We start from the raw sequence: 15,703 nt of genomic DNA on the forward strand, positions 1-15,703 counted from the left end.
TTCTACATATTCTTATTTAATTATCTTCTTTTCAAACATTAATGAAAAGTAATTAAGTAAATAGAGATAATAAAATGATAATTTTGAAATGATAACACAAATAATTAATATATTTAATGTGATTAACTAAATTAAGTATTATTTTTAAAAGGTGTGAATTAGTTTAAAGAATTTTATTATTAAGGACGAAAGGAGTAGTATTTTTTGGCACATATATACACAATATATATTATTTCTCTTAAGATTTAAATTTTATGTGAAAGAAAATTCATTAACAGTTATTTATATCATATAGTAAATATTCTCAATCTGAATTATTTTTATATAAGAGTGCTTCAAAATAAAAGTTAAAAAATAGAAGAAAGAAAATCATTTTGCTCCACTGAATTTTTGAGTTATTTAAACTATTGATTTGTCTTATTCTTAATTTAACTAATCAAACCACGCGGTTAATTTGATTCTAAAAACTGTCATTTATTATTTATCATAATAAATGCATAAAATATTCATCGATAATCTTAGTTAACAAATTTGATTGATTACTTTTACCAGGATCGTATCTAGGAATTTTGGAGCTTTAGACGAAAATTACAATAGGGGCCTATGTTTTTTTTTTTTGGAAAAAAGACAGGGGCTTATGTTATAATGTTAATATAGACTAAAATATTTACGTTATTGTTTGGCTTTTTTAGCTGCAAAATTATTTATTAAAGTTTTATAATCAAGTAACTTTAACATCTCACTCTGAATAGATAATATAACTAATTTATTCAATCTATCTTGTAGTATGGTTTATCTCAAATATGATTTAATCAATTTTAATTTTAAAAAGATTCTTTCGACGGTCGCAACAGTTACATGTAATGTTAATAATATCCTATAAGCAATATGTATTTGGAAAAAAAACCTAACTTTTTTATATAGTTCAATATTTTTAATGGTGTGTTAATTTCATTTGTTAGAATTTCTTTCAAATAACTTTAATTCTAAAAATAAATCAAGACCATCAATATCAGAATGGTCCTCAAAACTCAAAATAGGCTCTAGGATTTATGTCCAGCAATCTCTTTTGTACTCCTTGATTTTTACCATTCATATTAGACCCGTTATCATATCCTTGCCCCATTATATCATTAATATCAATGTCATATTTTTTTAATACCCAAGTAAGTTCCTCAAAAAGATTTTTTCTTGTAGTGTCATTGACTTATAAAAATTCTAAAAAGTATTCTTTTGTTTTGACGGGACAACTGAAAGTATCAACACACCTCAAAATAAGAGTCATTTGCTCCTGATGGCTTACTTCCGGAGTACAATCAAGAATGATAGAAAAATATTTTGCATCTTTAACTTTTTTTAGTATAATATTTTTTATTTGAGAAGCTAACAATTCTATAAGTTCATTCTATATAGTCTTACTCAAGTAATGATTATGAAGGTCACCATTTTTTATACACTTAACATGCTCTTGCATAACTGGATCAAATTCTACTAACAACTCAATCAAACTCAAAAAGTTTTCATTGCCTTTTTGGTATATTTTTTCATTTGTTCCACCAAAAGCTAAATTGTTTTTAGAAAGATATTTAATTATAGTTATAATTCTTATCAAAACCTTCTCCCAATGTTCCTTCTCGTTGTTAATTTGTTCTTGGATCTCCTTATCAATTGTACTTTTCTTTCTGAGTCTTGTTTCAAATTTGATCCATTTATCCATATTAGTTACATGTTCATAACTTGTTTCGTGACTCTTAAGCTTGGAACCAATACTTTTCCAATCTCTAGTACCTTCATTAACTAATTGATTAGCAATACAAGCACTACTTTTTGAGCAAAACAACTTATAGCAAAAATAATACATTTTATCTAAATCCTTTGAATACACTAGCCATCTTCGATCATATTTTTCTCCATTTGGCATTACTTTTTGGTAGTAAAGTGAAGAAAAATGTCTATTATTTTCATCTTTTGGATACTGCATATCATTATATCTAATTGGACCATTATCAATTAAATCTCTAAAGTTTTCATCAATATTTTTCCATTGTCCTGGATCATAAATATTTTTAGAAACTTCATTTGATGTACTATTGAGCTCCTTATTTGTTTCTAAACTATCTTCTTGTAAATTTTCATTATCCTCTTGTTCTTGACTAGGATTAGGACTATTCATATTGTTAAGATTTTCTACCTCTTGAATGTTTTCATTATCATATTTTGCTCTACCATATTAATATTATTTAGAATTTCTAGAAGAGAATTTTCTGCCATATTTGTATGTGTTGAACTAGTTGTAACATCCTTTTTATGAATAGTAACAAATTTATGAAGAGCACCTTCTTGAGATTGAATCAATTTTTCAATTCTTCTCTTTTTTTCAATTTTTCAAAATCATATGCATACTTTCTATTTGACATATTTTACTGATAGACTAAAATAAAAATAACAAACAAACTTATTTTAAAATTAAAAAAAAAGATAATAATGAAACAATAAAACTTGGAAAGTGAAAAATTAAATCCAGGAACGAAAATTTCTTTAAGCAATGACTATGCACTGTCACATCTATGAGTATACAAAATCCAAACAGTAGTGACAATCACTTCGCTTGCACCTACAACGATAAACAATAAAAAAAAATGAGATGTAACAATTGTAATTTGTAAATCTTCATTCAATTTAATTTCAATTCAATCAATTACTTTATAAATTAAAATGCAAAGCTAATGAGTGAAATGATTTGAGAATTTGAGATGCTAGCAATGTTTGTGAGTATCATCTTCGTGTCACTTGGAGATGGAGGATTGGAGTTGGTAATTTGGTGTGAGGTATACTAATTCACAAATTCGAATATGATTATATGAAAGTTGAAAAGTCAAATAATTGCTTAAATGTAGTAGGAGAGAACTGAGAATAGAGAGAATAAGAATGAGAGAGATTAGAAAGGAAACGAAGAGATTGATCCAAAAATGATATTTTTATGTCAAAAGAAAATTAAATTGTATTAATGTGGGAACCGTACAAGTAGCTAATAGGAATTATATACTCCGCTACTGAAAAATTTATTGAGTCACTCTTGAGTGACTTTTCATTTACAAAAACTAAAAAATGGATTGTGGGCTTTTAAAAAATAATTTATATTAATAAAACTATTATTAAAAAAATTGGGGGCCTTATAAATTTGGTGGCTCTAGGCCATTTTACTTGCCTTGTTGAATGTCCGAACATTTTTATTATTGAAGACTTTTCTAATTATATTTTTTTATCCATACTTAATTAAGGAATCCAAACTCTATTCTATTATTAAGACCAATGTAATGTTAGTATATCCTTTACTTTCTAGTAATATGTAATATATTCAATAATCAATAAATAAACTTTTATTTAACGAAAATCATAATTGAAATGTATTGGTAAAATTAGATATTACATTTTTTAATAATTACATGTTCTATTAATGATTTTGTAATTTTAACAAATTTTGACCACTAAAAAATATGTTAAAAGAAGTGTGTCTCGAAAAACAAGTTACAAACACCTTTCTTTTTATTATTTTCATTTAATGTTGCTTGTAATTTTCTCTATTTTAAATAGGATAACAATCACGTTTCAGAAGTCCAAATACAAGTAATCTGTTTATTAAATGAGTCTTTAAATTTTTTTATAAAATTGAAAAATAATTAAGCCCAAAGTATATAGATTCTTGTTTCGGGCCAACCAAAAAGTGAGAACATAAGAACAAGTTTGGTAAGTGATGTGACTAGGATGCATTTTAGGTACGAACTCTATTCTATCCTCTATTTTATATTTTGTCCCAAGGGAAAAAGGAAAACAGTTTCTTTTATCACTAGTGACATAATTAATGGCATTACTAAACCAGCCAAATCATCAGCCCAAAGTGACCAATGGAAAGAATATTTTCCATATCACAGACTTAGAAAATAAAATAATATAAAATATAGCAGTAATTAAAAGATGGCCCCCAAGAAAAGAATATAATTGAAAGAAAATTGATATTCATCCCTCCAAAATTATTTTTAGCCCCTAGCATGAATATGTAAATATCAAAATGTCCTTTTGTTTCTTTTCTCTCATATTGATACTCACCTCATCCTTTTTGGCAAACTAACCAAAGTGTTGCACATTCGCTCTACAACAAAATTATTATTATATTGTGTTATTAAATATTGAATTATGATTTCATTATATATCATGAATTGTGATAAAATAAAATCATGATTTCATTGTATAATAATTTATATAGTAAAATCATATTTCTATAGTGTTTTTTTTAAAAGAAAAAATGTACAACAGAACCTTGATTTTGTTGTACAACAAAATCATACTTCTATAGGTAAATAGTCACTTTTGTCCCTGAATATGTAATTCGCTGACAAATGCGTCTCTAAAATATGAAAATACAAAATTTAATCCCCGAAAGTGTAAAAAGTGCGACAAATATATCCGACTATTAACTTTTATTTTTCACTGTTAATAAAATAGTCTACATGACACAAAATGACGAATTTGTCACTAAAATGATTGTCAACATGATCATGCTGACTAGATTGGACAAAAATATTAGTGAGATACCATTTTTGGACGTAAATGTCAGTAATTTTTGTTGGACGAAAATGTCAATATTTTTTTATTGGAGGAAAATGTCAATATTTTTTTACCTAAACGTCAGTACGTTTCATTGGACCAAAAATGTTACTAAGTTACCATTATTGAACGAAAATGTTAGCAATTTTTTGTTGGACCTAAATATCAGTATGTTTCTATACGACTAATTTGTTAGACCCAAAATTTCGTTTCATTTAAGAGTAAAATATAATTTTAGGATAAATTTTCGTCATTTTTTATTGTTACAAGCATAACATTATAATAGTCACTTAAAAAATATATTGGCGATCATAATTTAAAACAAACATAGTAATAATGATAATATTGATTATCAATCATAATTTATCTATCACAATAAAAATTATTCAAATAAATATTATACCAGTTTACCAAAATAAAACATTGTAACAATATACAAATCATTACAATTTTTTCCAAATTACCATAAAAGATAAATATATTTCATATTTCACTTATTCATTGACAAATGTGTCCCTAAAAGATGAAAATACAAAATTTAGTCATTGAATGTCGCACTTTTTACACTTTCGGAGACTAAATTTTGTATTTTCATCTTTTAGGGACACATTTGTCAATGAATTACACATTCAATGACAAAAGTGTTTATTTACCCATTCATATTCCCAGAGAGTGGGAGACGAAGAGTCAAGAAAATATTATATGACAAATATGTTCTTATATTAGCAATTAGAGATGATTATGTTGGTCATCATTTCAGTGACAAATCTCGTCCATACGTGCTACGTAAACTATTTTATTAACATTGACGGAAGAAAGTTAATGACCGCATATATTTGTCGTACTTCTTATATGTTCGAAGACTAAATTTTGTATTTTCATCTTTTAGATATATATTTATCAGCAAATTATACATTCAGAAACAAAAATGACTTCTTAGTTAAATTTCACTTTGTACAACCAAATCATAGTTTTATGATAATTTTCTTATACACTCTATATAATAAAAACACATTTTTATTAAACTAGTGAGTTTAAAAAAGAAAAAACAGAATCACAATTCCTATTTCTGTTATAGTATGTATAATGGAATCAAGTTTTTCCCTTTCTGTATTGTAGGAAAAGATTTCTTTGAAATTTGAAGATGTTCGTAAAAACCAAAATTAATGTGATTGGAGCCAATAATAACCAAGAATATAAATGGCTTGGTAAACCAATGAGGCAACAGCCATAAACACACTGGCCTATTGTCCTTTTCTTTCTCCAACCGCCGACGCCTCTCTCCTGCCCCGCTGCCATCATTCTGTTACGGACTTCCATAGAAAACCCCCAAAACACAAACTAATAAAAACCCTCCACGTTCAACTCCAACTTGCCACGTGTGGAACTCTCACACGTGGCGGCTAATCTTTAGTGAAAAAGCATAAAGCATGGTGGAAGTTGCAACACCTGATCATAACCAACCGAAAAAAGAGAAACTAGTTGAGCCCGGAAAAACAAAACGTGGAGGATAAAAAAGAGAAGGGTCGCTTAAACGTCTCTCTCTCACTGTGTCTTTGAAGGCTTCTTTCTCTCTCTTCTTCCCTTGCTCTGTGTCGCCGTAACACAAAAAAGGGAAGAGAGAGAAAGAACCACCCACCCAACAGCTTTTGTTCTTAACAAGACAAAGCTTCGCGTGTGTTTGGGTTTCTTTTCATCCTTCCAGCTTGGAAGGATTGAAGTTTCTGTCTTTTTCTGATCTCCGCGTGCGTGGTTTGGTTTTGTTGTTGAAGATGTTGGTAGCTAATAGCTTTGATCTATGGCGAAAGGACGCTTTTTTCTCTGCGGCGGAAGAGGTGCAGGAATCAGCTGATATGTACGTTCCCCGATTCGTCTCTTTGATTCACGGTTCCTGTTTTGGACCCCTTTCAGTTGTTTTTCATTGGCTTAATTTAATCACAAGATTAGGTAAATTCCTTGTTAAAGTATGCATCTTGGGGATTGTGTCAATTGTTTTGGTTCTGGTGTTTTGCTTTTCCTATTGTCGTGTCTTTCGTTGTTCCTAATTTCTATTTCTTCTTTACTCGAATAGACTTGTATGATCATTGAGCTTCGGTTTTAACTTTGAGTCACTCACTTGTTCAGGAGCAAAAAAACAAAAATAAGAAACTATTTTTAAAAATTTTATAGTTTTTTTCCTTTGGCGCTTGCAAATGGAGTTTTTGGTAGTTGAGGGGAATAATAGAAACAAAGGAGGAATAAGAAGTAAGAGAATCTAAAATATATTTTTTCCCTTGTATCAAAATTTGGAACTATTACTGAGTTAGCCTTTTATTTGATTTTATTGTGCATGTGAATGATATGCATGCCCCAACTTATATCTGGGTTCAAAATGAATGAAGCTATTTGGATGGTCTGTGCACTACCATGCCCTTTGTTGACTTATTCCTGATTTAGGAGGGAGCTTGGTCAGTTGGTCATGTCTTCAATGCACTATAGTGTGTAAGTACTATATTGGACTATGTCATATCTGTCTTACGTAAGTTTCATGTTTCTTTTTATCCAGAATGGAATCTGCATACAGGGCATGGTTGAGAGAGAAGAGAGAAAGGTCAACTCCTGAGGAATTAAATGAACTATGTAGAGAGCTGCAAACTGCTTTAGGTACCGCAAAATGGCAGGTATGTCAATATTTTATTAAAAGTTAATATCGAATTCATCCTCCTCTGTATCCTCCATTGAACATATATATATGCAACTAAAATCTTAAGTTTTCAAAGAGAATGTTCCTTATTGTGTTTTGAACATGCTGAAACAGTTGGAAGAATTTGATAAAGCCGTCAGGCTAAGCTACCGACCTCACAGTGATGACAATACATCCACTAGGCATAGGCAGTTTATTTCTGCCATTGAAAGCCAAATTACCCAGGTTGAAGCAGCACTGAGGGAATCTTACATTGAGGAAGGTAAGCAACCACTTCGGTGGGTAAATCTTGATGAAGAAGAGCGAGATGATCTGGCTGCCTTTCTATCTGGAACTTGTCAGACCACACAAAGCACTAACGATGAATACATGGAGGTGAAACAAGCCAAGAAAGAAGATAAGATTGTAGATATATACACTTTCCGCAACCGGGATATATCTGCTAGTGAAAAGTCTTCTAAGGATGTCATTTCTGTTAACAAGGATACAGATTATCTGATAGAAATAAAAGCAGATGCTGTTTCTAGAAGTAATGATGATTTAGTTTCTCAAACAGATAGAACAACTAGTACAAGGAAGACATGGAGTCCGCCTAATTATGGTGCTTTAAAAATTGTAATTGCTGATGAAGGTGAGCAGAGAGATAAACCCACACGGACTGTTGATGCCACCCCTAAAGAAAAAGGGTTCAGAAATCTATTTTGGAAACAAAAGTTTGAAGATTATCCTCAGGCCACGCGAATAGTTCGTATGTTCAATCAGGTTAGATGAATAAATTCATAAGATGGGAACTTTTTCTTCTATTTTTCTTTGCTTACTATCAGTATTTTGTACTCTGCAGCGTTTTGGGGGCATTGGTATATGCCAGAGCCAGAGGCAGTTTCAAAGTCCCTTGCACTTGCGATATGGCTGTTCTGTTCAAGTTACACTTGCTCTAATGTTGACCATTTTTCTCATTGGTAAGCTTTCAATTTCCTGCTCCTGGGATTCTGTCTATTTATTTTGTCTCCAATTTCTGCTTACTTAAGATATACTCTTTCATGTTCCTGTTAACAAAATTAATTTAATGGATGGGCATTTTCTCTAACTGGGTTGTGACTTTTGAGTAAACACATTGGTTCAAAGATCTTGAAACTTGTTAATTGTTTTCATCTTTGATATGATGATTAACGAAAGACGCACAAATATTGATCAATAGTGAACAATTATTATTATTTTTTGTTAAAAATCACTGGTTGAGATTAAGATTATTATTTTTTTCTATTTGTATGATTAATTTATTGGGGAAGAAAGAAACAGAATGAGGACTGAGGTAATCACTATTCAGATAGGAAGCATGCCAATATCTAAGGAAAGATCAATCTAGTTATTAGTTTTGAGATCATAATGATGGTTCTCATAACTAGGAACTGTCAATAATTTGTTGCTGATTAGCTATCCTTCTCCCTTAGAAATCTGGTGAGGCACCCTCTTTTTGTGCACAATATCCAAATTACCAAATGTTTTCATTATGTTGTTGACCATGCCAAAAAAATTTACAATAAATTATACCCTTACATTTTGTTTTTTGGTTCAATTAGATATGAAGTATTAATCAACTGGTAGTTAATGATTGTTGGGGTTTCACTTTGGCTTTGCTTTTATTTTACTAATTGTATTTGGTGTAGTACAGTGAAACAAATTATTATTCTGTAAACTGTAACTCGTTCAAATCTTTAGATGTCTGGACAATTTCAACGCAAGCTGGACTTTTGTACTTTTTATCTTCTTCTGTGCTGCCTATCATGTTTTGGCACAAGACTAGTCATTTTAGTGTTTTCGACCTTTCTGCCAGACATTTAGCTTTCTTAGTTTCTGATTAAGCATTGCTAATTAAGGATATTTTCTTGCCTTTCTCTGTAGTTCCCTTTGTACTTTATTCAACTTGAGTTAAACAGCTGCTTCGATCAATCTGTTCGAGAGGTATTTCTATAACCTTGTTATAACTTACGTTTTTATATTCTGTAATGATTAAAATAATAAAACCTGAAAAGTGAAAATGTTGCAATTGCAAGTATGTTTGGGGTCTAAGGAAGATGTTTCCTTTCTCCTTAAAACACGGTTCGAACAATGAAAGATTGCATTCTCTTTTTCCGCAGATGGTTGGTTTGGTTTTCTTGCAAGATAGTTTATTCACGAGTAGATTTGTCCTCACACAACTAACTCATTGCAGATGCAATAGCTTTCATCACCCGAAACATAGAATTCTTTTAATTCAAGTCAAAATTTGACATGAAAATATTTTTTAGCTGCTTATGGTCTTGTGTCTGAAAAAATATTGAGATCTGATTATTTCTACTGAGATAAAATTTTCAAGGCCTTGGCTTTTATTTGGAGACATTATATATATATATATATATATATATATGTCATTTTTAATTGGCGGGTGACAATATTATATCAATCAATGTTTGGCTTTTGTAGGGCTTTAATTGGTCATATGAGATCTCAGCCACTGCCTTCAAGTATTGGTGGGACAAGTTAGCTAAAGGGACAATGAGTGCCAACTTCTATTTTGTCGTTGTTGAGTTACCTATGTGAGTGTGGATACTGATAGGATAACCAACCTCTTCGTCCTACAGGAACACCTGTCTATTTTAGTTTCATAGGGCTGTTAAATGTATATACATTCATCCAATATTTAATGCAAGTTCCGCTTTATTTGGTTGCAACACTATCTCTGAGTGTTACCTTCAATTGAAAGTTAAATATGACAGGGTGGAGTGTCCTATCTATCATGAACAAACACATTTAGTAATGGGTAAATGGTGCCTTTTTTTTTTGTTTCTAACTTCTGAAGGAACCAAGGGGTAAAGACAAACAATTGTCGACGTTTATACCGAAGTTGTGTTTGTTTATGATGATATTAATTGATTTGGTTTCACGGGGTTTGGACTAATGCTTTTGAACACAAATTAATTATTGTTTAACAATAGAGCTTTGGACACTGGAATTAGACCAATGAAGATTATGAGCATGAAATGTATTCGTTCATAGACAAATAAAACATCATTCTTCCAGTAGAAGGATTATTTCCAAACTGGAAATCTAACTGATCTGCGCTAAAAAACAATAAACATGACTTGTATGGAAGTCCTTAAAAGGAAAACTGATGAAAAAACGACCAAAATAAATAAGTTATATTAGTCTTTAATAAATGGAAATGATGATTTTTGGTTCTTGAAAGATGAAAATATGAAGACAAAAAGGATTAAATTGATAGACTATTTTTAGACAAAAACAACAGTTTCTATCTTTCAAAGATTATGTGAATACCCCAATCTTTTAGAAATCAAAATAACGTTTTAATGGAAACAAAACATATAGGGTTGGCATTCCAAAACTATCAAGTCAAAATTATCTTCTTTATCCCAAATTCTCAACGCAATTGAAGAGCATGCCTTGGCGCACTATTGGATAATGGATTCTCATACGCAGATTGACACGAATGATGTGATGTCATAGACTCGTATCATATCAATTTTTTTAGGAAAAAAGTATGTGATGAACTTTTTATAAAGTATAGTATATTTAACATTAAAATAACTGTAGATTGAAAAAATTACGAAAATCAAGCATCACGTAGTAAAACTTGCCAATACTATTATTTTCATATGAGATGCAAAACTAGAGGTAAAAAAGGAGAAGTGGCTCTCAGATTGATATTAGTAAAGCTTTTGATTGGATTAGTGGGATTACTTTGTCATGGCCGAGATGGACTTTCACTAGAAATGAATTAGTTGGATGAAACCTTGTTTAGATACAGTTCACTATTCTATCCTAATAAATGGGAATCCTATGAGAAATATTTTTCATGGGAGAGGTCTTAGATAAGGTCACCAAGTATCACTCTATTTGTTCATTATTTGTAAAGAGAGGCTTTCCACACGCTTAAGGAGAGCAAAAAGTGAGGGATAGATTCATGGTGTCAAGGTGTATAGAGGGATTCCAAGCCTCTCACACCTTTTATTTGTTGATGATTATTTGAGAGATATTTTTAACACTTATGAGAAAGCATTAGGGCAAACGATTAACCTTTGTATATCAGAAATATTCTATAGCACCAACACCTCTCAAGCTCTCAAGCAAAACATCTCATCTTTGGGGGTCACTAATCAATTGGGAAGACGCAAGTACCTAGGGCTACCATCAATAATTGGCAGAAGCAAAAAATGTGTTAAGCTTCATGAAGGATAGAGTATGGGCAAGAATAAATCATTGGTTATGGAAGTATCTCTCAAAAGTGGGTAAGGAAACTTTAGTTAAGTCATGTGCTCAAGCAATCTCATCTTATTGTATGAGTGTATATTTGTTACTTGTGTCCCTTGAAGATCAAATACAAAAGATAATGAATGGCTTTTGGTGGGGAAATAAAAAAGGCGTATCTAAGAGGTGTTAATTGGCTAAGTTGGGAGAAAATAACAATGAAAAAGGAGTTTGGTGGAATGGGATTTCAAAATCTCCATGGTTTCAAAATCTCTATAGTAACAAAAGTTCTCAAAGTAAAATATTTCCCAAGTGGTGAGTTCTCATAAGCCAAACTAGGGTACAATCCAAGTTATGTATGGTGTAGCATTCACGCTTTGTAGGTTCTTGTCAAGGAAGGAATGCAATGGAGATTGGGAAATGGACACCAAATAAATGTTTGGAACCAACCTTGGCTTAAGGCGGCAAGATTCCATGCTAGCATCCAAGTTCACGATTAGGTTCCACAATGTATTCTTTCTCTTATTTTAAATGAAATGAATTAAGTGATTTTCGAAGAAAAAAAAAAGTTTTCCACTGAATGAAGCTAATTTATGGGCTCTCTGGATGGATCGGCCCAAGATTATTCGTAAACCAAAGGGGGAGAGAACAAAAGGTTCGCCAAAAAATAAAAACACAGAGAAGCAAAGAAAGGGAAGCATCGGTGCCAGATTCCTGTAGCGAATCCAATAATCAGTCCTCCACCACACTCAGATCTGCGAGTCTTTCTTGGGTTTCTCTGTGTTGTGTGCAAATTCAATGTTCAATTTCAAATTTTCTCTGAATTCAAACGGTTTAGTTTAAGTGTATGAGATCATCAGAATTTCCCATCGGAAACTGGAACCCTAACCGAACTTGATCCGAATCTCCAATGTCTTGTCTAGCGCTTTCCCTGCAACCTGCAAATGGACCCGACATCCTTCTCCAGACGCGCGAGTGGTTCCCTCCCTCACGCGCCCTCGGCGCCCTCTCCGCCTTCCGCCAGACGCGCCGCGCCTTCGCCGCCAACAAGCATTCCGCGCCCGACGACGCTTACGCTGCGGAGTCCATCGGCGACGATCCCCTGGCGGCGTCCAGCGGCCAGGTCATCGTCGGTGTCGAGAGCCGCTACCGCGTCGTGTACCGCCTCGTGAACGGCATTTACGTGCTCGGCATCACCGTCGCCGACCACGACAACTCGGTGAACGTGTTCGAGTGCATCCACATCGTCAACCAGGCCGTGAGCGTCGTGGTGACGGCGTGCCGCGGCGTCGACGTCACGCCGGAGAAGCTCAGCCGCAAGTACGCCGAGATCTACATGGCCCTCGACATCGTCCTCCGCGGCGTCAGCAACATCCGGCTCGCCGCCATGCTCGCCACCATGCACGGCGAGAACATCGCCAAGATGGTCCACTCCGCCATCGACACCGAGAACAAGATCCGCGGCGCCGAAACCTGGGCCTCCGCGGAGGTGCACTCCCTCGAGCACCAGGCCGGAATCGACGCCTTCACCACCGCGACCTTCGAATTGCCGCCGGAGACGCTCGAAGCCGGCGACGAGGTTGCGGCCAGCCTGGCCCCCGCGGCGCCAGAGCCGCAGGAGGAGCTGCAGCAGAAGCAGGAAGAGCCTCAGGTGGAAAAGGATCCTTTTGCAGCGAGTGATGCAATTAATAAGCCACAAGAGCTTGTCGAAGGGTTCAAGAAAACAAAGGATCCTTCTGGTACTGATTTAACCTCAGCGTTGGAGGGGCTTGATGTTACAACATTGCCCCCTCCCGAGGCTACTCAATCCACGCAAATAAATGTGGAGGGTTTTGAAGGGAACTACGGTGGTGTTGAGTTTGGGCATGAGCAGGCTTCTATTGGAGAAGCTTTTGAAGGTTTCAATGATGCTTGGGGTGGTGGACTTGATCCTTCTGAGTTTGTGGGTCCAACCAAGCCTAATAAACCGCTAGGGCTTGGTGGTGTTGAATTGTTGCAGACTGGACCTGATGCTGCTCCTAAAGCGGCGGGTGAAAGCGGTGCAGGAACTCCACTTGAGAACTTGTTGGTGAAGAAAACTGACATGAGGGGTCCTGAGATGTATATCTCGGAGGAGATTAGTGCCGAGTTCAGGGAATCGTTGCTTGCTAGGGTAGGTTTGATGGGTGTTGTTTACCTCAGAACTTTGCCACCCAAAACCACTGGTGATAAGGAAACTGAATTTTCATTCCAAATTGAGGGAACGGAAGCTGTTAAAAGATTTGTTATACAGAGTTCGCGTGTTAGTAGCCTTGGCAATGGGCTGTTTCATGTGAGGACTGCGGCCTCTGAGGAGCCGATACCGATTATGAAGTATAGTTTGGTTCCTAGGTTGACACCTTTGCCTTTGAGGGTTCGGCTTACAAAACGGCATACTGGGAGTTTGCTTTCTGTGATGATACAATATGCCTCAAATCCTGATTTGCTAGTTCCCTTGCATGATGTTACATTCACTCTGAAACTGCCTGTTGACCCGACACTGTTGAAGGTTTCTCCAAAAGCTGTGTTAAATAGGACTGAAAGAGAAATTAAATGGCTTGTGCCAGAGATTCCATTGAAGGGCTCTCCTGGCAGGTTGAGAGTACGGATGCCAGTAGATTCTAACGAAGATGATGAAGAAATTGAGGTGGTTGGTTATGTGAAATTTTCTGAGCAAGTAACTCAGTCATTATCTGGAGTTTCTATACGGCCTGCTTCGGATTCTAAGACAGACTTCTACGAGGTTAGTCACACACTTGAGAGTGGGGTATACATGTGCAATTGATTTTGTAATCATAGTTCATTAATAGGTGTTGTACTTTTTCATTTTGTGGTCATGAGATTTATGGTTTGGTTGTGTTTATAGCATTCTTGGATATGGATCATGTACCTTGAACTCTAGAATTATCTGAAAATCTTTGTTTCTCTGTTGTTATGGCTGTGAATTTACATCAATGGATTGTATTTGGTCTTCACAAATCACAATTGACAATACATTACTTGAAAGTACTTACTAATAACATTCTAAAGATATTGACAGTAACTGGGAATTATAGATCCTTGAAAAGCTGGTGTGAAGTGGTACTGTTGCTACTCCCCGTGCTGCATTTTAAGTTATTTTAAATGAACATTCCCGAGGCATATGCAGAAGGCACAAATTAATGCTTTAATATTTAGATTGGTTCAGATAATTTTCAAAAACTTCTTATTCTATGTATCACTTTAAATGGACACACTAGGCAAGGGTTTTTCTTTCTGGATTGGGTAATGGATAATAAACTAGTACAGTGCCAAGCAAGATTATGTTAAATTAGGAAATAGCCACTCTAATAAAGGAAAGAAAATTTTGAATTTTTGTTTCTAGAATTCAATCCCTCTCTTTTCTTTCCACTTTCCCCCTAACCAAAACAAAAGAAAATATATTATCTGTTTTTCTTTCTTTCTGATTTCTTCCCTCCCATCCAAACATATCATAAAGTAAAATTTTCTATATAAGTGAGCAAAGGGCCCTCGAATATTAGAAGGTTGAAGGCTAAAATCACTTTATTTTAAATTTAAATCATGGGTAAATATGCCTTACTTCTCATTTTAGAGTTTAGAAACTAGTTCACTTTAAGCCCATTAAATTTTGTTGCAAAGTGGGTCACGAAGGGAGGGTGAAATAAAATTAAATAAATTATTTTGCAAAAAAAAATTTGGGAAGTTGTCACCAATGTTTATTTAAGAAAAATGTCGGGAAAATTAAAAAGATAAGGAATGGTCTACGATTTGAGGAAAAAAGGATTTTGAAGTCGTTTACGCACGGAGAAGGTGTTAGCACCTAACACGTAGTATTTTAAAAAATAAAGTGACTTTTTAATTATTAACTTCCCTTGAGAATATGAATTATGTTTGTTATATTTTTGTTTATTTGTGTGTTGGGTTGGTTTTATTTTATTATATTATTTTTTTTTTAAGATTTTAGTTTCGTGGTAAACTTTGTGAATTCAAACAAGTCGGAAATCCAATACGACATTCACAAAATTTATTCACACTTTATTGAAACACTGTCAACTAAGTCGGAGACCCAACATGAGGTGCACATGCGTGAATCAAAAAATACTAATGCAAACTTACAAAAATAAATAAATAATTGACATAGTGCTACGAAAT

The 15,703-nt window shown here is 33.8% G+C and overlaps 2 protein-coding genes across 4 annotated transcripts; both read left to right on the forward strand.

Moving 5' to 3' along the window:
* The first annotated feature begins 6,152 nt into the window (after positions 1–6,152).
* LOC100776721 (syntaxin-6_N domain-containing protein) lies at positions 6,153–10,067 on the forward strand. Of its 3 annotated transcripts, XM_006605694.3 has the most exons (7): positions 6,384–6,460; positions 6,987–7,052; positions 7,151–7,265; positions 7,403–8,050; positions 8,130–8,247; positions 9,191–9,250; positions 9,752–9,999. In XM_006605694.3, the coding sequence occupies exons 3-6, from the start codon at positions 7,152–7,154 to the stop codon at positions 9,214–9,216; spliced, it is 906 nt and encodes a 301-aa protein (XP_006605757.1). In that variant the 5' UTR covers positions 6,384–6,460; positions 6,987–7,052; position 7,151; the 3' UTR covers positions 9,217–9,250; positions 9,752–9,999. The 3 variants fall into 3 exon arrangements, with proteins under 3 accessions (NP_001276133.2, XP_006605757.1, XP_014627714.1); NM_001289204.2 differs by lacking the exon at positions 6,987–7,052 and having other exon boundaries at positions 6,153–6,460; positions 9,752–10,067; XM_014772228.2 differs by lacking the exon at positions 6,987–7,052 and having other exon boundaries at positions 6,413–6,552.
* A 1,068-nt stretch (positions 10,068–11,135) lies between these two features.
* LOC100777258 (uncharacterized) lies at positions 11,136–14,486 on the forward strand. Its single transcript, XM_003555692.5, has one exon. It carries the CDS (start codon positions 12,444–12,446, stop codon positions 14,334–14,336), a length of 1,893 nt encoding a protein of 630 aa, XP_003555740.1. The 5' UTR covers positions 11,136–12,443; the 3' UTR covers positions 14,337–14,486.
* The last annotated feature ends 1,217 nt before the right edge of the window (positions 14,487–15,703 follow it).

Source organism: Glycine max, chromosome 20 (genome assembly GCF_000004515.6).
Source record: "Glycine max cultivar Williams 82 chromosome 20, Glycine_max_v4.0, whole genome shotgun sequence".
Taxonomy (NCBI): Eukaryota; Viridiplantae; Streptophyta; class Magnoliopsida; order Fabales; family Fabaceae; genus Glycine; species Glycine max.